Genomic DNA, 26,474 nt, shown 5'->3' on the forward strand with positions numbered 1-26,474 from the left:
CATTTGGATGGAGATGAGGGTACAGTTTTTATCCAAATCTCAGTCTTTACAAACTCCCTTACTCCCCACTGATGGATTTTAGTGTACATAAGGAATTACTTTACCCAGCAATGAAGAGCAGTCACATTTGGGTGAAATACAGTAATGTTTGAAAAGCAAACAGGAACACAATACAGCAGTTTAGAACAGGAAGTGAAGAACATAAATGCCCATTTGAAAACATAGTCTAGTAATGCTAGCAGACAGCATGGTAGTAAACTGGATAAAAACAAAGGTTTTGTCCTTTTAAAATATATAAGCATAAGTAACACTGACAGATGTCATCTTTCATAAAAAAAAATAATTGCAGGGCATATAACCATCAGTGACAGATAAAGAATCTTTTATATTTTGTAGAGGATTACTTATTTTCTCTTATTAAATTTTCTGTCACTCCTGCAGAATGTACACTGTCATGTGCTATAGAATGTGTAAATTAAAATAGACAGACACTTTAGCTCTGTCCAGCATAGGACCTTTGCTTTCCATTTTTATAAGAATTTGTGTCTTACTTTTTTGGAATTTATATTCAGAATGCTTTTCACTTAAGGTGGGAAATTTCTCTGTCTAGATAGCTGTGTAGTGTCTAAAGGGAAGGTGTCACAATTCAGGGCAACTGCCACCTGTGTTTCCCTCTTGTGGTCCAGTGGTTATAGCTGGCTGCTGTGTCCTGCATAACGTATGTGAAGCAAAGGGGAAAAACCTTTCCACCAGGATGGAGGTGGAGCAGCTGTCTGCTGAGTTTGAACAGCCAGACACAGCTATTAGAAGAGCTCAGTCTGGAACTATGCATCTTCTTTTGGGATGAGTAAATTAATGAAAAGTCAAATGCTCTCAGGGAGGGGGGCATCCCTGTAAGGGAAAATTTTATGTACACTTATCCAAAGGTCTTTCCCCTGCACTAGGCCCAGGGAGGCTTTGAAAGACCGTTTTAACATTGAGCCACAGTAACACTTGTTGTTGTACTGTACACTACCTGGCCCTGCTCTTTTGTGGCCTGTTAGGAATTACGTGGTGATTGCTGTACATATAGGAATATAACATTGTCAGTACATCACTAGCTTCTGTTTACCGGAAGCTGGGAATGAGTGACAGGGAATGGATCGCTTGATGATTACTTGTTCATTCCCTCTGGGGGACCTGGTGTTGGCCACTATCAGAAGACAGGATACTGGGCTAGATGAACCTTTGGTCTGACCCAGTATGGCCGTTCTTATGTTTTTATCTATTAATTTTGTTTGTGGTTTATCCTGAGAGTTGTCACGCTATCAGCAACAGGTAATTGGTTGCTTACAGACCTGTTAAGCACTTGGTAGCAGATGTTGCAAACCAATAAAGATGAGTTAAGTTTTAAATAAGACATTTATTTTGTAACAGAATTTAGTGCAACACTTCCCTCCTCCATGAAATTTTAAAATATATTTTAAACTTACTCAAACTTAATAAATTAGAGGACCAAACTTATGAAGGGGAAAGAACATTCATGTCCATTTCAGCTATACCTACACCAACCGTGGCTTTCACAGGTCAACGTGTGTGAAGCTGCGATTGTCTTTTAATGTCCACCAGGATGGAGTGGTAGGGGATAGTGCAGCAGCCCCTGATTCCACCTGGAATGTTGATGTGGCGGGGGGGGCAGCACAGGAAGGTCCCAATATTGAGTTTTCAGGGGGCTTCAGAGGGAGACGAGCCTGGGATTGTTGAACCTGCAGGTCTACCAGAGTCTGCAGCATCTCTGTTTGTTGCCTGAGAAGCCTCATTATGTCATGGTGCATCTGTCTCCTTTGCCTGCATTTTTCTTCTCTCTAGTCTTTCCTACTCCAGGCTGTCCCTAGTGTTCACCCTCCAGGCCCTTTGCTTACTGTTTGATGCAGCACTGGCTTGCAGGATCTCATTGAACATTATCATCCTGAGTCCTCTTCTTTCGCCGCCTCATCTGGCTCAGGTGTTCTGCAGATGTGGAGGGGAAGGCCACAATGGCAGCAGCTGCAGATAAAACGCAGAGATCACATTGTTAGTATATTCAGTATGGAAAGTGAAACTTAAGGTGCAGACCTCACTCACTCACTCCCCTTGCTCTCCTAAAAGCTCTTCATGCTCATTCTCACTCGTGCTTGGATTGCTCATGCATGGTGTCAGTCACAGTACCAGCCATGGCCCACCAGAGGTTAGGGAAATGAGGAGGGACTTGCTCGGTGGCATAAATCTAGGTGTAGCGCATTGGCACCAAATACGGGCACCGTTTTCCACAGGCGGCAGTGATTTTATTTGATATCTCATTCCTGAGGGTAACAGAGCCCAGAAAATACAGCTGCTGCTGGCATCCCAAAGCCGCCCGGGCCCGTATTCTGCTAGCCGGTGTATTGCAGTTGTGGCTGACTGACGTGGGAAAGCGTCCTACTGCAGAGGAAGAAATAAGGCAGCTATCCCTTGAAACCTTTTGGCAGAAGATTGCAGAGTACCTCCACGAATGTTTCATCGAGAGATCTCCGGGTATTCAAGGCGCATCCCTGTGCACATAAAGAAACTGCTCTGCATGGTCCCCACTGCCTAACTCTAGAGGGGACTGAAAAGCCGATAGCATCTCTACCTCTCTTGGTTGTAAAACTACCTCTTCTTGGACAAGTAAATTAATGAAAAGTCATGGTCCTGTGGGCAGGGGACATCCCTGTAATGGAAAAGTTATGCACACACTTACCTGAGGTTCCTTCCCCTGACCTGGGCTCACCTGTGCTCAACTAGTTGGACTGGTGGAATCAAAAACAGAGCTTGGCTTGCTGCACAGCTGGATCCCCCAATCAGCAGTCCCCCATCCTCCTCCTCCCCCTCGCTGCTCTTGGTAGAGGCCTGTGACTTGGACTCTTGGGAGGTATCGTCGGTATTGTGCAGGGTGGTGGTGGGGTTTCCGCTGAGTATGACAGGCAGCTCGTCTTAAAAGCAGCAGGTTTGTGGCTTAGCACCAATCGATCGTTGGCTTTCTGGTATGCCTGGCACAGCTCCTTGGCTTTCATGCAGCACTGTTACTGGTCTCTGTAGTACCTCTTCTCCTGAATCCCCTGAGCAATCTGCTTGTAGGTGTCCACGTTTCTACGGCTGGTCCATAGCTATGCTTGCACAGCCTCTTCTCTCTACAGGCCCAGGAGACTCCATGTCTCTTGTCGGAGCACATCTGGAGCCCGTAGCCAGCATGGTCAGCTGGACAGTTGCACTCAACGGTGGAGAGCTGCTTGGTGTGCTTGCCAAGCCGGGCAATCAAGAAAAGGAATTCCAAAATTTGCAGGGCTTTAAAAGGGAGGGAGGGCTCCTAGTTTACATGACCTCTTGGCAGTGGAGTTCACAGTGGTGACCAAAGCGGTCAGTGTGGCGCATTTTGGGACAGCTGCTGGAGAATTGTTAGGGTTGACATAGGTAACGGTGTCTACATGCATGCTGTATTGGCCTCTGTACATTGACCTTGGCTTACAGCCGCTTGGGGAGGGGATAGTACTATGTTGGTGTATCAGGAGACTTACGGTGGGGGAAAAATTTAAGTGTAGACACATGCACAACTAGGTTAAGAACATAGGAATGGTCATACCGCGTCAGACCAAAGGTCCATCTAGCCCAGTATCCTGTCTTCCGACCATGGCCGATGCCAGGTGCACCAGAAGGAATGAACAGAACAGGGAATCATCAGGTTGATGCAAGGCAGCTTATTTCAACATAACTTTGTAGTGTAGACCAGGCCTTAGAGTTTCTCCTGTCCTCTCAGTGACCCCTCTGTTGGGCCCAGGCAGCCTGGGAGAGGAAGCTGTCCGGTTTGAATGTAAAGGGGATAAAAGGTGGACTGGGAGAGAGAAAGGTGTAGCTTAGGGTTGGGGAGACTGTAGGGTTGGGGAGAGAAACTGTGACTGTCACTGGGATTGGGAGGAATGGAAGGACTGGGAGGGCAAGGAAACTGGAACTGGCAGGACAAACAACGTTGGATGAGGCATGAGGAGGGTGGGCAGATCTGGAAAGGAACTTGGATGTCGGGGAGAATTGGACCTGGATGGGCGAAGAGAATGGGACAAGGAATTGAGGGGTGGGGAGACTAAGACTCAATGAGAAGTCTGAGAAGATAGAGGGTAGTACTGGAAGTCTGGGGTCAGATGAGCTGGGAACTGGGACTGGCTGGGCACAGAGACTGGGTGTGTGGAGAGAGAGACTGGGAGTTGTGAGGACACTGGGACTTGGACGTTGAGCCTGGAGGAGGAGATTAGGACTGGCTGGGCTGGGAGACTGGGATGAGAAGCCTGAGGAGTGGAGTAACCATTTCTTCTTTGTGAGGATGTCCTTCATATGGGAGAGTGAGAGGCTCAGGCTATGGAGTGCCCCTTCACTGTGGGGTAGTTGCCTGTCTAATCGATCTGTACTAGTCTCATCACTGTGTTACCTGGATATCCTTTGGAATGGGGTACACTTGAGAGAGTTCTGTTCTATACAAGTTGCTAAGTGGTATCTAAAAATGTTAATGTCTTAAAACATCACTCATTTCCCAGTGTAGGTGCACCTCAGGTGTTTAGGGGAAGGAGTTTGTGTACATACCTCTCCAGTCCTGACCTAGCTGAGGAGAGACAAACATCCCATAGCTTTAATAGCCTTCTCTTTGGACATGCTAGTATGTTGGTTCTTCAGGGTGAGCTCTGCCTATTCCCACGATTGAGATAAGCAGCCTTCTGCTACATGAGCTCAGAATTTTTGAGAGTAGTGCCTCCTGGGGTTCCTTGCCACCTCATACTTAGTCTTAAGGTTACCTAGCACTTTGTAATTTGTAAGTGCTTGATTTTGCAATTTTAATGTTTGGTTAATGTAGTATTTCATACAAAAAAACTATAGGTAAAATAAGTGAGTGTATAATAGTTGTCCTTAAAATATTTGTTGCCTTTATAACTGAAACAAACAAAATATTTGCAGTATTCCCTACATATTATTTATTTGGGTAGCGCCAATTGTATACTACAGACATTACAAGATCTTCCCTGAAGAACTGACAATATAAATATATACAATTAAAATGAACGCAGAGATTGGGCGGAGTCCGTAAAAAGTAGTGTGACTAATTGAAGGGTAACACACCATTTGCTAGTTCCACAAGTTTGTTGTTTTCGTAGTTCGGGTTTTTTTGAGTGGTCAGTGGAAAGGCTCTTCCAGCTCAGTATTTCCCTGAGGAGGGGACTGTGGTTGAATGGCTTTATCATTATGTTTTATGGAGGAATTTTGAGGAGATGTGAGGTATGGCAAAGTTGGGGCATGGAAGAGACCCAGGCTTAAGGGACCTCTGAATGAGGGTTTAGAGCCAAGAGTGGCAGTAGGGCAGAATTAGTTGTGTGGCTTGGGTACAGTGAAGAGGGTGAGGCAAGCATGTGACGTGTTTTTAACTCTCTCTTGTCTTTTCATCTTAAAGCTCTTTCTCTTATATTTATAGGATCTGCAGCTAGAATATGGTCATGGTCCCCAGAGTGGCTACTTCTTAGGTGCAAATAAGTGAGTAAAAGAGGGCATTTTTCCTTTTTCTTTAAATTTGAGACTTAAATTCATTGTTTAAATTTAAAACAGCAGGTAATGTAGTAGTAAAATGTAATTTTATGTTTATGCAGTAAAACATGATAAACCTTTGGTTATTTACAGTAGTGCAGTTTTTCAGCTATTGACTTCTAACTCTCTCTATCAGCTGGAGTGATTATTATTGTAGAACAGTTTTCAGCATAATGAGGTGTACTCTCAAGATACTGAGACTGTCACTCCCATCAACTCTAGAATGTACCAGCCAGTATCAGTTTCAGATATCAGAGTCTGTTTAGTGACAAACTTTCCCTTATAGCAAGATATCGCCCTTCTGCCCAAGTCATCTGGCCAGTTATGGGGATGTACTTACATGTGGTGTGTGTTTAAAAAAAAAAAAAAAAAAAAAAGACAAAAGAACTTAAAACATTTACACATCTATAGAGATCTTGTTGTTCATTACAGTTTTATGTCATTAAGTTCTTTAGAGGTTAAACTTTACATTGTGAGTTTTAATGTAGTATCTAGATACACGCACTGTGTGAAATGAGATAATCGTCACTGCTTCTCTCCAGCCTCAGATACTTTAAGTGGTTTAGGTGCTTTTATATTTAAAATGAAAAGGAGTAGTTGTGGCACCTTAGAGACTAACCAATTTATTTGAGCATAAGCTTTCGTGAGCTACAGCTCACTTCATCGGATGCATCTGATGAAGTGAGCTGTAGCTCACGAAAGCTTATGCTCAAATAAGTTGGTTAGTCTCTAGCTCATGAAAGCTTATGCTCAAATAAATTGGTTAGTCTCTAAGGTGCCACAACTACTCCTTTTCTTTTTGTGAATACAGACTAACATGGCTGCTACTCTGAAACCTATATTTAAAATGACACTGTCTGTACAAGTCAAACTCCTGACATCTAGCTTTATTATAGATAAGTTGTATAAATATTTTGATGAAAGTATAGGCATTGCATTTCCTTCATTCTGTAGATCTTTTTTATTTTTCAATAGGGAATAATATTGATATTTTCAGGAATCCTCCGTTCTGGAAAAATCCTGCTGCCCTCTTGTCTGTCGCATGGATGCATGCAGATGTTTGCATGACAGCCAGCACGTAGTGGGCTTAGTTTCATAGATTGGCTTAAAGTTGTAATTTTTTAGCATGTTGAAATCTGCATTTTGAGGGGAAAACATAGTACTGTGAAAGATGTGAATTTTAAGATAATAAAATTGGGACTAGTGGTCTCCTGACAATGATAGTTTAATCTTTTTGTCACTTTTACTTTTTATGATAACGTACTATTTAATCTTAAGTATCTTGGTTTCAGTTTAAACAGGTAAATTTTGAAATAAGCCAAAATAGCCCTAGTTTGCAGTACAGAGGTAATGGCCAGGTACAGTAATTAGGAGTACGCTGATAAGTGTAGATAAACACTGTTTAATAGTTCATGTAGCTATATAGAAACCATGAAATTATTCTTCAGCAAAAAAAATCAGTGTATTTTATTAGACTAGAATAACTTATTTTGAATTGAGAACTTTTATTCGTGTCTTATTTTCCAAGTGCTTTCTTCCGTTTGTGTTCAGTTATTAATTGTATTCTTATTAATTTTGAAGGAGTCTTCTAAAATCAGTTGAAGAAGAACTGCATCAGCGGTAACTTTTTAATTTTTTTCTTGTGTGTTTCAAAGGGTTTTTTACATTGATTTCTTGCACCTGTTACCTTCAAATGAGCATTAGTAGATTGTATGGGAGAGGTCTCATTTGTCTGGGCTGAATCTGTGGTTTAAAGAATAATGAAAAAGAAAATAAAAATACAAAGCAACATAATAACATTCTGTATAGAAGGAGCCCCTGAGGTATTGCATACCAGAATTCTTTCATAGTAGCTAGAGTCATTTTAATGAAGGGCACTCAGCCATGGTACCTTGTTCGTTTCCTTAGGGGACATGTGGCACATTTAGAAGATGATGATGATGCAGAGGATGATGCTAAACAGTAAGTAATTTTTTATTTTGATGTATCCACTCTCTGATTCATGGGTAGCTGAAAATTTAATTCTGTTTGAATTGTATTCTGAATGTGAGAACACCTTGATTTTTTTTTTTTTTAATTTTTATTTTCCTTCTGATATATTTTTAAAGTAGCAAAATCACAGTAATCTCTGTTTGGATCACATCACTGGTGTTTTGCTTTATTCTGCTTATTGATTTGCATTAATATTGAAATATTTTAATGTTCAGCTCTTTGTACAGCTCATTCCCAGTATCTTTTAATTATTTTCTTTAATTTATTATAATTAAATTAACATAAGAACAGCCATATTGGGTCAGACTAATGGTCCACCTAGCCCAGTATCCTCTCTTCTGACTGTGGCCAATGCCGGATGCTTCAGAGGGAATGAACAAAACAGAGCAGTTATCGCATGATCCATCCCATCATCCACTCCCAGCTTCTGGAAGTCAGAGGCTTTGGACGCTCGGCGCATGGGGTTGCATCCCTGACCATCTTGGCTAATAGCAGTCGGTGGACCTATCCTCCATGAACTTATCTACAGTAAAAGCTCTTTTATCCAGCACTTCGCCAACCAGCAAGCTCTATAAACCAGCATTTCTGATCTGCACTGAAAGTCCGGTTTATAGTGCAGTTGGTGCAAGGCCGGCAGGGGTCTAGGGAGTGGGCGTGGCTGCGGGGTGCGCTCTGGGCAGGAGTTTGGGTCTGGGAGCAGGGAATTGAGGTGTGGGACGGGTGCGGGGTGCTGGATGATGGGAAGTGCTCACTTCCGGCGACTCCCCAGAAGCAGCTCCATGTCCCTGCTGTTGCTGGCAGAGGCGTGGCCAGGTGGCTCTGCAGGCACGCTGCTTCCATCCCCCCTCCCCGAGCACTTACTCTGTGGCTCTCAGCCTATTGGCCGGGAACTGCGGCCAATGGGAGCTGCAGGGGTGGCGCCTGCAGACGGAGACTGTGTGTCTGCTTGCAGAGCTGCCTGGCTGTGCCTCTGCCAAGAGCAGCAGGGACGAGGCGCCGCCGGAGGTGAGTGCTCTCCCCATCCAGCACCCTGAGCCCCTTCCCATGCCCCAGCCCCTGCCTCAAGCCCCCTCCCGAACCCAAACCTCCTCCCAGAGCCCGTGCCCCACAACCCCTCCCATGTCCCTGCTGCCCCACACTCCTCCCCTGCGCTCCAAACCCCTCCCTCTGAGTTAACTGGTATTTTTAATTTACCGGCACTCCCTGTTACTCCAGCATGCTGGTTTAAAAAAGCTTTTACTGTACTTACTTACAGTTCTGGCCTTCTCAACATCCCCTGGCAACAAGTACTATATGTTGACTGTGCGTTGTATGAAGTAGTATTTCCTTTTGTCTGATAATTTAATTGGATGACCTCTGGTCCTTGTGTTATGGAAGGGGTTAAATAATGCTTTCTTATTCACTTCCTCCTTGCCATTCATGATTTTATATAAATATCCCCTCTTAGTTGTCTTTCCAAGCTGAATATTCTGTCTTTTTAATCTAGCCTCATATGGAAGCTGTTCCATCACCCAGTGATTTTTGTTGCCGTTCTGTGTATCTTTTCCATTTCTAATATATCTCTTTTGAGATGGAGCAACCAGAACTTCACACAGTATTCAAGGTGTGGGTGTACCGTGGATTTATATAGTGGCATTATATTTTCTGTCTTATATAGACCACTTTCCTAATGATTCCTAATATTCTGTTAGCTATTTTGACTGCCACTGCACATTGAGCAGATGTTTTCAGAGAACTATCCACAGTGACTCAGATCTTTCTTGAGTGGTAAGAGCTAATTCGGACCCCATCATTTTGTACGTATAGTTGGGATGATGTTTTTCACTGTTAATTACTTTGTATTTATCTACATTTAATTTCATCTCACATTTTGTCACCCAGTTTTGTGAAATCCCTTTGTAACTCTTCGCAGTCTGCTTTGGACTTAACTATTTTGAGTAATTTTGTATAATCTGTAAATTTTGCCACCTCGCTGTTTACCCCGTTTTCCAATTTTAGTGTAGTTACACTGAGCTAATGAAATCATCTGTTGCAACAGAAACCCTGGTGTATTATTATTTACAACATTAAAAATATCATACTGGAAAGTTTTAGTTCATATTAAATTTCAGTGGGACAAATAATATGACTATTCTAAATCTAAGTTTAATTATAATAGAGACAGAGGAGAAGTGAAAAGGAATATTAAATATACTTACATTTGTGGTACATGATTGCAGAGGCAGATGGTATCTCATTAAACATGGTTATTTATTTATTAGTGACCTTTTCAAAATGGGGCATATATGCTATTTGAGATGAGTGACACATGTAGAAAAGTTCTTAATTTTTCCTCTAAACCTTTTTTTTAAAAAAAGCCATCATTTACAACTTTTTTTTTTTTTTAAACCTGCATTATCTTCAAAGATAAGATTGTGATAGAACTTACTCTTGGATCCATGCCCCTACATGTGACCAAGGAACTTGGTTTGCTCAAAGCTGTTTGTTCGAGTGGGATAGCTCAGGCCACTTATGCAGTGGAATGTAGGTGTCCCCATAGCACTTCATTCCACCAATTCCATTTTGATTGCACTTGATGAAGAAGCTGTGTTGGATAGCTGCAATGCTGTTGTCTGTGCTGCAACCCAGCTCAGTTTGATGCCTCTTCTAATGCTCAGTTCATGTCTCTTAAGTTTTGTTTAACATTTTTTCCTCCTTATATCTGTCTGTAGTCAACGCCACCTACTTAATGTCTCAGGACTTTGAACCTCTTGGCTCCTGCTTTCCTGAAGCACTTTGCACTGGCTGCTTTGCTTGATACGCTAGGGATCCTTACTCCTAGCTCCTGCTCATTCAGAAGTTTCACATCAATGTTTTCATGTGCCTTTTGTGTTTCTATGGTTTGTTTCATTATTTCTTTCAGGATATGTAAGAAAGTGCCCAGTAGTTTCGAGAGATATTTTGAGTTCAGTCTGACCATGTTCCTTATGGACAGACACATCTGGTGTGTTCTCTGCCTCCAAAAGGACCATGATTTGCTCACAGACTTCACCACAAAGAGTCAGGTCCTAGAGAGAGAACCAGAAGGTCTGTATTGGCTTTCTCTGAAACTTTCTATAAGTCTGGCAAGAAGCCTTGAAGGCATCAACCGTGAATGAGCCAGTTCAGTCCCAACAGCTCAGTCTTCTACTTGTTCTTTTGGCAACTTGGATGTCAGCCTTTAGTGTTGCTTTTCAAGTTTGTCATGCACTCTGTGGCTTCTGGTGACATGGATGAATCAAGGCTGTCCCTCCAGAGAAGGATCTTGAAGGGCACTGCTTCACTAGATGTTCCATGGTTTGGGTGTCTTCTCCACATTCATGGCTGTCATCTGGTCACTAAAGCTCTGCATCCGTCCTTCTGATATCAGCTTGATGGAATGAGTCTACAGCTCTGATGGAATGAGTACCGTTGAGGCATTCAGCTGAACCCCTGGTGTCTTTCTCTAGAGCACATTGAGGGCTCAGCACTTACATTATTTCACACAAATTCCACAAGACCAAGTCATTGTTGAAGAGTGCACTTGGCACTTGACATGCAACCACCTTTGCCCTCGATGGAAGCAACCAGAGTGTCAACCTACCCCAGCCACGTTCAAGTTGATGCAATCCACAATCCTGAAGATAGGAAAGGATTCATGGGTCTTATATCTTGAATGCTTGGGTACTCTGGTGAATCGAGTCTTCCTTCAATCATATCACTTTGGCTGTGTTGAAGTTTTTTGCATCAACTCAAGCGCATCAAAACTGTGTCCCAATGCTGATGCTGCCTGGACCCCTCAAGGAGCTCTGTATGCACCAATATCCAGGATCCATACCCCATGCCTTCAGTTCTGATACTTTCTGTTAGCCATTCTGTTGGTGCCACTGACACAATCCAGGCCAGTAGCCTCTGTGCAACCAGTGTTGATAGCTAATCCAACATCTTTGATCTATCTTCCAGCAATGACATAGCATCCTGTGATGTCTGCCTGAGATGCAGAGAAGGATGTAAAGGAAAATTTTCAAGATTTTAACTTTGATATATGATACAGAGGATTTGAGTGAGGGTAAATGAGAGAGAAGGTAGTTACTTTCATTGTTAAAGATGAAACAAGGTTCCTAGTATAAACTGGATTTTGAACTCCTCTTCCAAATCCTTTTCCAACTCCCCTCTCCAAACCAAAATAAACCTGATCTTATGCTGGGATAGAACTTCTTTGGAAGGTCTTAGGGAAACCAGGCAAGGGAAGATAAGAGTGTTCCAAAATAGTTCTCACTTCTTGGATATTTTCTTAACCCTTTTTTTGGAGCAGCATAATTCAAAAGCAGTTAAAACTCTGTGCAAGAATTCAAGATTACAGGGCTGCATTCTCAAAATTGTTCACACAAAATATTTTATACTTCCGAAAGATAAGAAAAATATTATTTTTAACAGAACAGGCTGTACAACAGTGTAGGAATGCAAGACCAAAAATACAGCAAATCCTTTACAACACAGTGCTGGGAAAAAAAACTTGAAATAGCTTTTCGTTTTATGCTGATATATTTTTCTCCAAGAACAGGCTGTTGAATATTTGCTTCGTGAGAACTCGGGTCCACACAGAATTCTTCAAGGAAATGGAAAACCTGAAGATATTACTGATCACATTACCGAATAGTAGGTTAATAGTATGCTGTGAGCAGATTTGCTGCTTTGCATATGGTTGATATGAAGAATCCAATGGTCAGGTCCATGAGCCGTCCAAGGAATGATGTTTGCTGCTTTCATCATCATTTGCAAATGCACAGGTCGTACAGTAAAGATTGGAAAAAAGTTCAAAATACAAAATATAAAATAGATTAAACAGTGATCACAGAATGATAGAATCATAAAAATGTAGGGCTGGAAGGGACCTCAAAAAGTCATTACATCCAGCCTCTTGTGCTAAGACAGGACCATCCCTGACAGGTGTTTTGTCTAACCTGTTCTTAAAAGCCTCCAGTGATGGGGATTCTACAATCTCCCTTGGAAGCCTGTTCTAGAGCTTAACTGTCCTGAGAGTTAGAAAGTTTTTCTTATTATCTAACCTAAATCTCCCTTGCTGCAAATTAAACTCGTTACTACTTGTCCTACCTTTTAGTGGACATGGAGAACAATTGATCCCAGTCCTCTGTATAACAGCCCTTAATATCTTTGAAGACTTTATCAGGTCCCCCATCAGTCTTCTTTTCTCAAGGCTAAACATGCCCATGTTTTTTAACCCCTCCTCAACCTCAGAAAGCTTTCCTAAACCTTTTAACATTTTTGTTGCTCTCCCTTGGACTCCCTCTAATTTGTCCACCCCTTTCCTAAAGCGTAGCCCCATGAAATGGACACAGTACTCCAGGTGAGGCCTCACTAATGCCTAATAGAGCAGGATAATTGCCTCCCCTGTCTTAAATATGACACTCCTGTTAATACACCCCAGAATATAGCCTTTTTTGCAACTACATCACCTTGTTGACTCATATTTAGTTTGCAATCCACTATAACTCCCAGATCCTTTATAGCAGGACTACCACCTAGCCAGATATTCCCCATTTTGTGGTTGTGCTTTGATTTTTCCTTTCTAAGTGTAGTACTTTGCACTTCACTGAATTTCATCTTCTTGATTTCAGCCCATTTCTCCAATTTTGTCAAGTTGTACAAGTTTTAAAAAAAAAATCAAATGTGTCAAAAGGGCTTTGGTAGGCATCACATGCTTTCGGCATTCAGTAGCCTCAGGATCAGCAATGTGGAGTTTGGAAATTCTTCCTGATAGGCCAGTATGAGGTGAGCAGCCATTTAGTAGGTGTGCACTGTCCTCAGCCACAGCCCAGCTATGTGGAGTCCCCAGGTGTGGTCACTTGCCGCACACCTCACCACCCTATTGTAATCTGATATAATCATCATCATTCCACATGACCACAAATAATTTTTTAGTAAATCCAACTAATATCCTCTATTTCGCACTTAAGTGTTAAATTCCCTCCTCTTTCTTTCAACACATGCTAGACTCGTGCTGTGTCCTCTCTAAGTCTCCCTGTTAAGAATCTCTCCTCTCTTCTCCTGCACAAGTCCATATAGCCTCAACAGCTGAGCATTTCAAAATAGTAACTTATGACTTCAGGGGAGTTCTCCGGGGGCACTTGGGTTCCTCCTGCTTGTATCTGGGGCAAAGGAGGGAGCAACACTGAAAATATACGTAGTGTAAGTATTTAGAAATAACACTGGTATTGATCAAAAAGCTCAGGATGTTTCAATTATTTGTATAGTGTTTTAAAAATAAATCCTACGTGACCGTATGAAGAATAAAGCATTGTGAGGATGTCAGAGATCTGTATTTGGATAACTTCTAAATGATCTGTACTTGTTTTCTTTGTAGCGCTACAATTAAACCTAAAGTACCACCTCCTTTACCACCGAAGGTAAGCAGGTTTTTCCACTGTATTACATAAGGGGAGAAATATGCTAAAAAGATTTTTTTTTTTTTTAAAGTCATAAGTGCCTAAATGATTTAGGAGTTTCATTGACTTAAGCACTTTTGAAAACTTTGCTCAAAACTTCTTTTGGTCCCAGATTTATCAAGGTGAGATTTGACCTTTCAAATATTTGTGTACATCTCTAATTTGGGAAAATATGTATAATATAATCTGTGGTATTCAGCAATACAGAAATGGTGTTTATGATTGTACCATTAATATTTAGGAAGGGATTAGATTGGGTATTAGAAGGATTTGGGGCTGGGGAGACAGGAATTCCCACCACAGGGGCCGCCACAGCAAAAGTCTGACTACTAACTTCAGATGCAATGATGGGATACTTAAATGGTTGTCTGCACACATCAGATCTCAAATTCTGTCACTTACATGAAAACTGATCTACAATTTCATTGTACATTCAAAGTAAATTAAAAGATGCAAAAAAATCCTATATCTTATTCTGAGTGTGTCAGTTCACTAATTCTGGGTAGGTTAATCATGCCTGCTTTTAGCTGTGCAGAGAGGTCTATAGGAATCCTGTGTTTTGGCATCAAAACTTTGCCCTTTAAGAGTCTGTTAGATGCCATCTTGCCCAGTCTCTTGCAACCATATATCTGCAGCTAAAAGCTGCAGTCTACACTTGTGCTGTCTGCCTCTGCTGTTTTCTTCTTTCCAGGTTTTTTTCCTTTCATACTCTTCTGTTGGATCTCATTTTTATTTCCTCACTCTGCAGATTCTGGCCCTAGAGTAGCATGTGCACCAGCCCTCTCCTTGGGCTCGATGAAGTCACAGGCCCCTGGAGCCTAGTGTTACCCTTCCCCACTGCCCAGCCAGTTCTGAGGCTCAGTGGGCCCATGGGGTTCCTGGCTCCAGTGGATTCTAGCCTAATGAGCCTGCTGTTACATTTGTGATTGCTCCCTTCCTCGGCAGGGAGTGCTGTACCTTTCCATTTTACAGCTGGGACCTTTGCGAGCCTTGCAACTAGCACAATCTGACCTTGCCAGTTATGGCTGCCTCCATGTTCTGTAGATATTAATTAACCATGAGTCTTCCACTTCTCATAATTGACCACAGAATAGCAGACACAAACTCTTGTGAAATGTCCTATGGATGGCACTCTAGGGCAAGAAAGCTGCATCAGTAAAGGTCACACATAAGCAGGGTCTTCCATCTCTGCACCATCTTCAGCTGGTGCTGCGAATGCTGAGGTAATGAGCAAGAGTGATAGACAAACTTGGACTTAAGGTTCCAAGAGTAGGACAGTCAATAGCAATAACAAAAATGCAGAACAGACAATTTAGTTGCTTTATAGTGCCGAAGCCATAAATGGGAACAATGTTTGTTTAAAAAAAAAAAAAGGCAGTTTAAGACTTGATTCGATGTATTTTGCCTGCTGTGGAAGAGTAATATGAAAGCCAGCAAGTTCTAGGTATCTGAGGCAAGCATTGAAGATTTCTCACCTTTTTTAATCTTGGGTCTTACTCTGACTTACTATGTGTTGGGGGACACCAACTTCCCTTTGTGTCTATTTCCCGATCTATAAAATGGAAATTATATATGTATCTGTTTAAGCATTTGTACCATGCTTAGCACTGTTATCCAAGCACCTGACATGGTGAGGGTTAATTAATGTTTGAGTAGCATTTTGGAAAATACAAAACACTGCTGTGTAAGTCCATTACGTGTTTGCTGGAACCCAGACTCGAATGCAAAGTGGCATTCTGTTATTTGTTATAATAACAAGGTGTGGTAGAAAAGAAGAACTAGAGCAAGGAGAGATGCATGCCTGATGCCTAAGAAAACTTTTGTACTTAATGCATTGGAAAAAAAGACAAAAGAAAAGGGATTAGTGGGGCAGGAGAACTGAGGTCACTGCTACTCCAATTTGCCTGTATACAGGAGGGAAACAACTAAGCGAAAAGGCACAGACTAGGTTTAAGAACTGTCGATGATTTGCAGATCTTTCTACCTGCTCCTTGACTGGGCTAGCTATATAAAGTTGATAGCCAAGCTGTTTCCAGAAAAGATGGGATGAATGGATTACCCTTTTCATGCCTCTCTGCAGTAGTCCTCCTGTGCAACTGAAGTGCCCATGTCTCTGTCAGAGTTCACAGAAGAACCAACGCAGCTTCAGGTGGATGACTGGGAGGGAGCTAGCGACAGGTTTAGTGCCATCATTGTGTGTCTGCTTGACACCGCCCTCTGCAGCCATGTACTGATTTGGGGTCCTCCCAAAAACATAGACCTGTGGTCATGTTTCCAAGTCCCAAAGGTCAGCTCAGGTTAGCTATGATATCCAGCCTCCATTCTGATAATTCAGCTCTATACTTTATCTTAAATACCTCTGGTTTGATTGCCTGTTGGACATAAGCTGGGGGCCAAACCCACAGCCAGCTTACTCTGCTGCCATGCCTCACCCCTCGGGGTCCCCCTCTGGATCCCTATGTTTGACCCTGTGACCCTCAGTCCTGTCACTGTTTTTTATCATTTGTTCTCCCCCGTAATCTCTTGATGTCTGAGTCCAGTGGCTCCTCCTGTTAGACTGGTGGTGGGGGGGTGACCTTTAGATCCCCCAGAGCCTCAATAGGTGTCATGACTCACTCCTCCAACAGAGCCTGCTGCAGAGTCTTATAGCTCAGGCATGCTGCAGCAACTCCACTGCACTGATTATCCCATAAGCAGAGCCTGCAGTGATTCAGCCCTCAAGAATGCTGCAGCAGCCTATCCCTGAACAGGGACCAGGTCAGATGACCCCCAGGCACAGGTATTTCACGGACCCTGTCAGAGCTGCAAGGCAGTCTGTGCAACAGCACTCCTTGTCCAGGAACCCGCCTACTGCCTCGCAGTCTTAGACTCCCTAGGCTTCCAGCCTGCTCTCGATCCAGTTCCTGTTCCTGCCCCAGCCTTGCCTGAGCCTTGTTCCAGCCCGCTTCAGCCTTGTTCGTGCCCTACCCAGCCTCTCCTCCAGCTCTGCACCTGCCTCCTGACCCTTAGACTGATTCCAGCCTGGCTTTGATTGTTGGCCTGTTTCTGACTGTGATCATGATTTTGCTTGTCCACAGACTCTGACCCACGGCCAGTCCCTGGACCCTGGTATCAGTGATACCCTTGGCCCGGTCTTGACCCTATGTCCAGCTATGACCACTGCTCCAACCACCAGGCCTGACCACCTAGAATGCAGAGCCTGACATGAGTAGTGACATTTCAGCAGACCAATCATGATTTCAGTGCACTGCTTAATAATTTGAGTTTTCTGTTAGTACAAGAAACTTTTTTTATTGCTAAGCATTTTTCTGCAGTAAGCGTTGTTTTGCTTAACGGAGCATACAGTTTTCTTTATCAGTACACTCATGGGATACGTACGATACAGAGCTCTGATGAGTGTGGTATAAATGCCTAGATTACTTTGTTTGTATTCATTGATATAGTTATTTATTTTTCAGCCTAAATCCATCTGCATACCACAGGAAGGTCATTCTTCTGAAGATGATAATCAAGGAACGATCAAGAGATGCCCTGTTTCAGACGGTCCAGCAAAGTCAACATCACAAGTTCCACCTAGACCACCCCCTCCTCGGTTGCCTCCCCCGAAGCCTAATCCTATAGGTAATACAAGTGACACCAAGCAGTGTGTGGGGATTTCTAAAAAGAATGTAATTCAGCTTATTTCTACATCCTTAGACAAGTACACATAACTCATCCTGTGGCAATGTGTACTTTTGTGGGCAAGTAGCAAAAGTAGTACAGGAAAACCAGTTGCAGTAAAACTGTACATGACAACTTACCTGGGCCAAATACACCTCCCATTGTAGTCATTGACAAAATTCCTCTTGATGTCAGTGGGGACAGGATTGGATCCTTAAGCAACATATGCAAGGTGAAAAAATATGCTGAAACTGTAACAGTGGGCAGCATTGTATGTTTTCATAGACCTAAGTGTCAAATTCTGCTGTGCTGTGCAAACTCCCATTTCAGTCAATTGGAGTTGTGTGGACATACCTGAGAGTAGAACTGGGCTTCAAAGGTTCATAAACAAACAAATGAATTGGTTTCAGTAATTATATAGCAGTTAATTGTGCTTCCTTCCTATTTGTTTGTAAGCATTTCTGTGGTGTTTGATATGGAGTTTAAGGCCTGATCTGACAAATGCTCTATTAGTTTGCCCAATATTAAACATATGCAGGATCAGGCTTGTCAAGGTTCCTTCCCCACTCTGAATGCTAGGGTACAGATGTGGGGACCTGCATGAAAACCTCCTAAGCTTATCTTTACCAGCTTAGGTCAAAACTTCCCCAAGGTACAAAATATTCCACCCTTTGTCCTTGGATTGGCCGCTACCACCACCAAACAAATACTGGTTACTGGGGAAGAGCTGTTTGGAAACGTCTTTCCCCCCAAATACTTCCCAAAACCTTGCACCCCACTTCCTGGACAAGGTTTGGTAAAAAGCCTCACCAATTTGCCTAGGTGACTACAGACCCAGACCCTTGGATCTTAAGAACAATGAACAATCCTCCCAACACTTGCACCCCCCCTTTCCTGGGAAATGTTGGATAAAAAGCCTCACCAATTTGCATAGGTGACCACAGACCCAAACTCTTAGATCTGAGAACAATGAAAAAACATTCAGTTTTCTTACAAGAAGACTTTTAATAGAAATAGGAGTAAATAGAAGTAAAGAAATCCCCTCTGTAAAATCAGGATAGTAGATACCTTACAGGGTAATTAGATTCAAAACATAGAGAATCCCTCTAGGCAAAAACTTAAGTTACAAAAAAGATACACAGACAGAAATAGTTATTCTATTCAGCACAATTCTTTTCTCAGCCATTTAAAGAAATCATAATCTAACACGTACCTAGCTAGATTACTTACTAAAAGTTCTAAGACTCCATTGCTGGTCTATCCCTGGCAAAGGCAGCATAAAGACAGATACAGACCCTTTGTTTCTCTCCCTCCTCCCAGCTTTTGAAAGTATCTTGTCTCCTCATTGTTCATTTTGGTCAGGTGCCAGTGAGGTTACCTTTAGCTTTTTAACCCTTTACAGGCGAGAGGAGTTTTCCTCTGGCCAGGAGGGATTTTAAAGGGGTTTACCCTTCCCTTTATATTTATGACAAGGCTCATTCTTGGTTCGTAGTGCATCTTACTGTTTCCCCTGTGGCATTACTGTTACATTACTGTAAACACACCTTTATGTAATACATTTAAACATTTAGCTGTTAGAAACAAAGTAACGCTGCATTAAAAAATTATTAACTTTGAGTTAACATCTCCCACCAACAGAGACAAAATACAAGGGAATAAGCAACAGTTATTCAACATCTGTCTACACTCCACTTATTATTTCCTCTTCTTAACTACAACTACATCCCTTCCTCTATCCATAAAAACACATTTTTGTCTGTCCTCATGCTAAACAGCCAACATGCAGCCTTTACTCTGACCATGTATATTGGTTATATGTTCACATGTTTTGATGATTAATATAGGGTTGGTGTGAATTTAATCAGTATATGGTGGTGTGTTTGAGTGTGAGAGACATGGTATCAAATTGCAAATTGTGGTTGAAATGTTTTTCAGTAATATTTAATTTTTCTTCGAGTGCTTGCTCATGTCGATTCCACATTAGGTGTGTGTGCTCGCCACATTCCCCAGTGCCGGAAGTTTTTCCCTCAGCAATATCCATAGGGGAGTGGCTCTGGCGCCCTCTGGAGTGGCGCCCGCGTGGCGTGATATAAGGGGTGCTGCTGGCTCCCCCCACTCAGTTCCTCTTGCTGCCAGTGACAGTGCACAGAATGTTCGCTGCTCTTACTAGCATTGCTTAGGCTTCGTTCGTATGAACTAGAGTTCTTGTAAAGTTACTGTACATAGTTAGTAGTTGACTTAGTTAGTCCTTAGCAGTAGTTAGTTTTGTTAGTCCCATCGGGGACTTAGCCGCGGGACGGGGCATCCCCCTGTCCCCAGGCTTTAAGCCCTATGATCGCTGCAAACAGCCCATGCCTGTGAGCGATCCGCATAATAGCTGTCTCAGGTGCCTCGTTGAAGGGCACATAAGTGATAAGTGTCGAAACTGCAAGTCCTTTAAACCTAGGACTAAGAAAGAGCTTGAGATCAGACTCAAAGTGCTCTTGATGAAGTTGGCGCTCACTCCAGCAAGGGGAAGGACAGGGTTGGGGGCGAGTTAAGACCCGTGCTGGGAGGCTCATCTCCCCCGTCGGGAAGTCAGGCCTCAGCTCATGTCGAGCAATGCAGCCCACCCCATTCCTTGCCTGGAAGGCCGGACACAGAGGCAGGCCTTCATCAGTTTCAGGTGCCCTCCACTTCTTAAGCGCTCCAGGCCACGCAGGAAATCCTGACTGTCCTGATGCCTCCCACACCAGCCCCAGCAGTGCCCAGACCTTGGGGTAAGCCCGCCTGGGGACCTTCCAACCGTCCTCACCCCAACGGTACCACTCCCCATCATTGGGGACGTCCTGCCTGCTACTGTTCACCCGCTCGAAGCTATCATGCCTTGGAGTGAGAGAGGCAGATGCATCGGAGCCCTCTACAGTCACCAGACCTTGGGCACCGGCAGTGGGATTCGAGGTGGACCTCGCCAGTTACCTGGCACAGACCCACGGAGGCACGTGCTTCCCAGTAGGAGCATCAGGACTGGCCCTTTGCATCACCAGAACACCATTACAGATCCTGGGAATGATCAAAGGACTGGAGCTGCGGGCCCCTCCAGCGATCCCCAAGATGAGTGTCACCGTACTCAGGGAGATCACGCCGGCGCCCAGCCCGCGATACCTCCAGGTCCCGCTCCTCGTCCCAGTTACGGTCTCGAAGCGTGAGGTGTGGATCACTGGCCTCCTGTCGCGGATCCGCTGAGCGCTGCTGGTCACTGAGGTCCCCATGGAGGCATGCGTTCCGCTTGGACTGGTCCTCCCCTAGACGCGACCATGATTATCGACAGGCATGGAGTCGCCGCTCCAGTGGTTCTGGGTCACTGGGTAGCAATCGCTCCAGTTATGGCTCCACATCGGTGGGGCAGTCTCCCAGACCCTTGGTGCTACCTGCATTGTCGGTACTGAAACCTTCCCAGTTGCCAGCACTGTGGTACCCTGAAACCCGTGGGGGTTCTCCCAGCCTGCTCACTTGGCGTCAGGAGCCTCTGGCAGGCCTGTGGCCTCAACAACCCAACTCCCTCCGGTGCTTGAGGCCCCAGGGGATAAGACCCCCACAAGTACATGTGGACTAAGGTGAACAGCCTGCTGGACCACAAATTGGTGCCATGGAATCCGCGGTACTGGCCTTCTCCTTGTCACCGGACGAGGCCGTCACGGAACCGCCTCACCCGGTTCCTCAGGATGATGCTACGGTGCACCAGGAGCTGTTGAAGAAGGTCATGTTCAACCTTGGCCTGCAGGCGGAGAAGTTGGAGGAGCAAGCAGACTCCCTGTTCGATGTCCTCTCCTCCACGGCCCCTGCTAGGGTGGCCTTGCCCCTTGACGAAGGGGTATTGAAGATATCCAGTGCCTTGTGGCAAACCCCCTCCTCTCTGCCCCTCATTTCCAAACGGGCAGAGCGTAAGTTCTTTGTCCCGACTAAGGGGCACAAATACCTTTACTCCCACCCTTCCCTGGTGGTCAAGGCAGTTAACCACAGGGAATGCCAGGGGCAACCCGGAGCTACCCCCAAAAATAAAGACTCCAGGAGACTGGACTTGTTTGGATGGAAAATTTATTCCTCGTCTAGCTTACAGTTGAGGTTGGCCAACCACCTTGGCCACTATGACTTTAATATGTGGTAATCTGCAGCTAAGTTCGAGAATGCCGCCCCTGCCCCCCAAAGGTTCCTGTAAAGAATTATGGGTGCTCTTTGACGAGGGCACAGCTGTCGCCAACCCTTCAAGCGGCATCTGACACAGCAGACTCCACCGCCCGCACCATGGTGTCCTCCATCTCCATGCGGTGAGTGTCCTGGCGGCTCCTCTCTGGGTTGTCCTCCAAGGATCAGCATTTGATTCAGGACCTCCCCTTTGATGGCCAGGCCCTGTTTGCAGAGCAGATGGACAACAAATTACATGGGCTGAAGGACTCCCGAACTACCCTAAAAACCCTAGGGCTCTACTTTCCGAGCCCGACATGTAAGCGGTTCAAATCGCAACTTCCCCAGGGGCAAGAGAGCCAGCCCCGGCAGGACCCACTGTACAAAAAGCCCAAGGGCTATAGATGGCGCACGAGCCACCCACCCCCACTCTCTGCCTGGTTGGGCTCGACCCATTTCAAGCAAGGAGCTAAAAAGTCGTTTTGAGGGTACGCCCAAGAGCGAGCTACCAGTCCATTTCCTGGATCTGATTTTGCCCAATTTTTTGCACCCACCTTTCCTTTTCCCTCCCAGCAAGGTCGGGGATAACTTTGGACTGCTGGGTACTCAGTACGGTGGCACACAGCTACACCCTCCAGTTTAGGTACACGTTCCCTCTGATACCTGTGGTCAGCCAGGTCCTAGTAAAGATCAAGAGGGACAAGGCACAGGTTATCATGGTCGCCCCTGCGTGGCCTTGCCACATGAGCCTGTCAGCGTCCCCTCCCTGGCCCCTTCCCTGCTGTCTGTACCTGCTGTCACAAGATCACAGTTGGCTCCTACACCCCAACCTTGAGTGTCTACACCTCTTGGCATGGATGCTCTGTGGTTAAATCCAGAGGAGCGTACCTGCTCGGAGGAGGTCCATCCAGCAGGTTTTCTTGCTGGGCGTTGGAGCACAGCGTTTCTCCCTCGCGTTCTTCAGTGCAGTCCATCTTGGACTACTTACTGCAGCTCAGGAACCGGGGTCTGGCACATTCTTCCATCAGAGTGCACCTTGCGGCCATCTCTGCGTTCCACCAGCCTATCCAAGGTCAGACGGTCTTCTCTCATGACATGACTGTCGTGTTCCTGAGGGGCCTCAGGTAAGGTCCCCTGTCCCGCAGTGGGACCTTAACCTGGTCCTCTCCAGGCTCACCAGGCTGCCTTTCCTACCTGTCCTGGAGGTCGCTTTCCTGGTGGCGGTGACATCGGCAAGACGAGTCTCAAAGATTAATGCCTTGACCTCTGAACCGCCTTACACAGCGTTTTATAAGGACACGGTCCAGTTGCGGCCTCACCCAGCCTTCCTACCAAAGGTGGTATCTTTCTTCCACGTGAGCCAGGATGTGTTCCTGCCAGTGTTTTGTCCCAAGCCACACAGGCGGATGAGGAGAGGCATCTGAACACACTGGACATCCGGAGGGCCTTGACTATTGAAGTGTACCAAGACTTTCTGTAAATCGACCCAGCTCTTCATCGCTACGGTGGATAGGATGAAGGGCCTTCTGGTTTCTTCGCAGAGGATTTTCCGCTGGATCACCTCTTGCATAAGGACCGTGTGAGCTAGCAAAGGTCCTGCCACTGTCTATTGTCAGGGCCCATTTGATTAGAGCGCAGGCATCTTCAGCGGCCTACCTGGCACACATCCCGATCCAGGACATCTGTAGAGCTGTGACGTGATCCTCTATCCACATGTTCACTTCTCATTATGCCATCACTCAGCAGGCCAGAGACTACGCTGGGTTCGGTAGAGCTGTATTAATTACAGTCTGCGCAGCTGTGAACTCCTACCCGCCTCCACAGGAACTGCTGGAGTCCCCTAATATGGAATGAAGATGAGCAAGCACTCGAAGAAGAAAAGACCGTTACCTGTTCCATAACTGGTGTTCTTCGAGATGTGTTGCTCATGTCCATTCCATGACCCACCCTCCTTCCCCACTGTTGGAGTTTCCGGCAAGAAGGAACTGAGGGTACGGGGAGCCAGTGGCACCACTTATACCGTGCCATGCAGGCGCCACTCCAGAGGGTGCCAGAGCTGCTCCCCTATGGATACTGCTGAGGAAAAAACTTCTGGCACCAGTGCATGCGGCAAGCGCACACACACCTAATGTGGAATGACATGAGCAACATATCTCAAACACCAGTTACAGAACAGGTAACTTTCTTACCTCACATTCACATAACTTTTTCTGTTAGTGACCAAAATTTGGTAGTAATTTTCATGTAGAACTTGTAGAATAAAATTCTATGTGCGCGTGTGTGTTTTTATATATATAATATAATGGAGGCACCATACTCACGTCTTAGGTAAGGTTGGAGTGTGTTTTGCACTTGAAGTGGGAGTCCATCCATTATTTTGTAGGAAAAACCCCTAGTCTATATGCTTCAAATGTTCAGCACATAACCTGAGGAAAACTCAATTTACTCAGAATATTCAAGTAAATCTGTTAATTAGCTTGAGTTCTAACCAGTTAAAATGTGGCCTTTTAAAAATTCACATTCTTGAGACTCATAATTTTTCAGGCTCCTTTCACTTAAAAAGTAGATGGTATTAACTCAGAAGGGAGAGAGTTGGGGTGGGGGAGGAAAGTTCTGTGGCTATATAATTTTGTTGATTAACAGAAAATTAAAAATAGCTAGTTTCCCAAATGTAGAAGGTTAATGAAGATATACATGTGATAAGCTTATCTTTTCAGAGAATGAGCTTTTGCAACTCCTGATTTTGCTTTAAAACAGCTACAGTGACTGGGCTGAGCTGGGCTGAGAATGACAGTCATGTTTGTAAAGGAAAAATCTGTGAATATCCTCTCTCCACATGTGCTGTAAATACAAAGAGAGTCAGTGAAGATGACTCTGTTTCATACTATCTCATACTGAAAACCTTTAGAAGTTTTATTGATCCTCGTTTAGGGGCTTGAAAGGATTAAAATGATTACAACTCCTTTTCCTGTTATAATGGGCCAATTTTTTTGCTGGTGTACAATGGAGTTAATGCCCACAGAGAATTTGACCCATCAAATTCATGTCTGTAGACTATTACATTTTAAGTTGAATGTAGAGAAAATGTTTATGTAACTTTAAACGTTTGTTTTGAAGGTAATGGAGTGAGTTCTTTACATTTAAATGGTGACAGAGAGGGATCGCCACATCAACAGCCAAATGAAAATAGAGACACTAATTTTTCAAGGAAAGAAAAGAAGGAAATACTGGTAGGTAATGATTTCAAATCTATTTTTATACTTTTTTTTTTTAACAAATTCCTTAGATTGAATTGCACGGTGCTTTATTGAAGACCAAGGACAGGGTAGACCCATTACATAATAAGGAGGGAAAGACAATAATAGAAAATGCAACAACGGCAGAAGTGTTAAATACCCTTTTTGTTTCAGTTTTCACCAGAAATGTTAGCAATGACTGGATGACTAACATAGGAAACATCAGTGTAAATGGGGGTAGGATCTGAGGCTAAAGTAGGAAAAAAAACAGGTTAAGAATTATTTAGACAAGTTAGATGTCTTCAAGTCAGCAGGGCCTGATGAAATACATCCTAGAATACTTAAGGAATGGGCTGAAAAGGTCTCTGAGCCATTAGCAGTTATCTTTGAGAACTCTTGGAGGATGGAAGAGATCCCCTAGGACAGAAAGGGGCTAATATAGTACCTATCTATAAAAAGGGAAATAAAGACAATCCAGGGAATTATAGAACAGTCAGCTTAACTTCGGTACCCGGAAAGATAGTGGAGCAAATAATCAAACATTCTATTTTGTAAGCACCCAGAAGAAAATAAGGTAATAACAGTCGACATGAATTTGTCAAGAACTAATCATGTCAAACCAACCTAATATCTTTCTTTGACAGGGTAACAAGCCTTGTGGATAGGGGGAAAGCAATAGATGTGATGTATCTTGACTTTAGTAAGGTTTTTTATACTGTCTCATATGACCTTCTCATAAACAAACTAGAGAAATATAGCCTAGACAAACCTCCGATAAGGTTGGGTGCACAACTGGCTAGAAAACAATTCTCAGAGAGTGGTTATTAATGGTTCACAATCAAGCTGGAAGGGCATATCAAGTGGGTTCTTGCAAGGATGTGTCCTGGGTCCAGTTCTATTCAGTATCTTTATAAATTATTTGGATGGTGCCATAGTAGAGAGTATACTCATAAAATTTGTGGACAATACCAAGCTGGGAGGGGTTGCAAGCACTTTGGAAGACAGAATTTAGAATTCTACAGGATCATGACAAACTGGAGAAATGGTCTGAATAAATAGGATAAAATTCAATAAGAACAAATGTGAAATACTACACTTAAGAAGGAATAATCAATTGCACAAATACAAAATGGGAAATGACTGCCTAGGACTGAGTACTGTAGAAAAAGATCAGGGGGTTATAGTGGATCACAAACTAAATATGGATCAACAATGTAATACTGTTGCAAAAAAAGCAAACATCATTCTGCAATGTATTAGCAGGAGTCTTGTAAGCAAAACGCAAGAAGTAATTTTTCCACTCTATTCAGCACTGATAAGGTCTCAGCTGGAGTACTGTGTCCAGTTTTAGACACCATGTTTC

General features: G+C 44.0%; 1 protein-coding gene across 5 annotated transcripts in view; it reads left to right on the forward strand.

The window, feature by feature from the left end:
- MAP4K3 (mitogen-activated protein kinase kinase kinase kinase 3) overlaps positions 1–26,474 on the forward strand; it is a 132,364-nt gene that overhangs the window by 65,983 nt on the left and 39,907 nt on the right. For all 5 annotated transcript variants that reach the window (XM_007063162.4, XM_007063163.4, XM_037896248.2 and 2 more), the window contains 6 exons: positions 5,486–5,544; positions 7,177–7,215; positions 7,504–7,557; positions 13,970–14,012; positions 17,510–17,672; positions 24,993–25,105. In XM_007063162.4, the coding sequence (XP_007063224.1) occupies positions 5,486–5,544; positions 7,177–7,215; positions 7,504–7,557; positions 13,970–14,012; positions 17,510–17,672; positions 24,993–25,105 (471 nt within the window). The remainder of the gene's footprint in view (positions 1–5,485; positions 5,545–7,176; positions 7,216–7,503; positions 7,558–13,969; positions 14,013–17,509; positions 17,673–24,992; positions 25,106–26,474) is intronic.

This window comes from Chelonia mydas, chromosome 3 (genome assembly GCF_015237465.2).
Source record: "Chelonia mydas isolate rCheMyd1 chromosome 3, rCheMyd1.pri.v2, whole genome shotgun sequence".
In the NCBI taxonomy this organism is placed as follows: Eukaryota; Metazoa; Chordata; order Testudines; family Cheloniidae; genus Chelonia; species Chelonia mydas.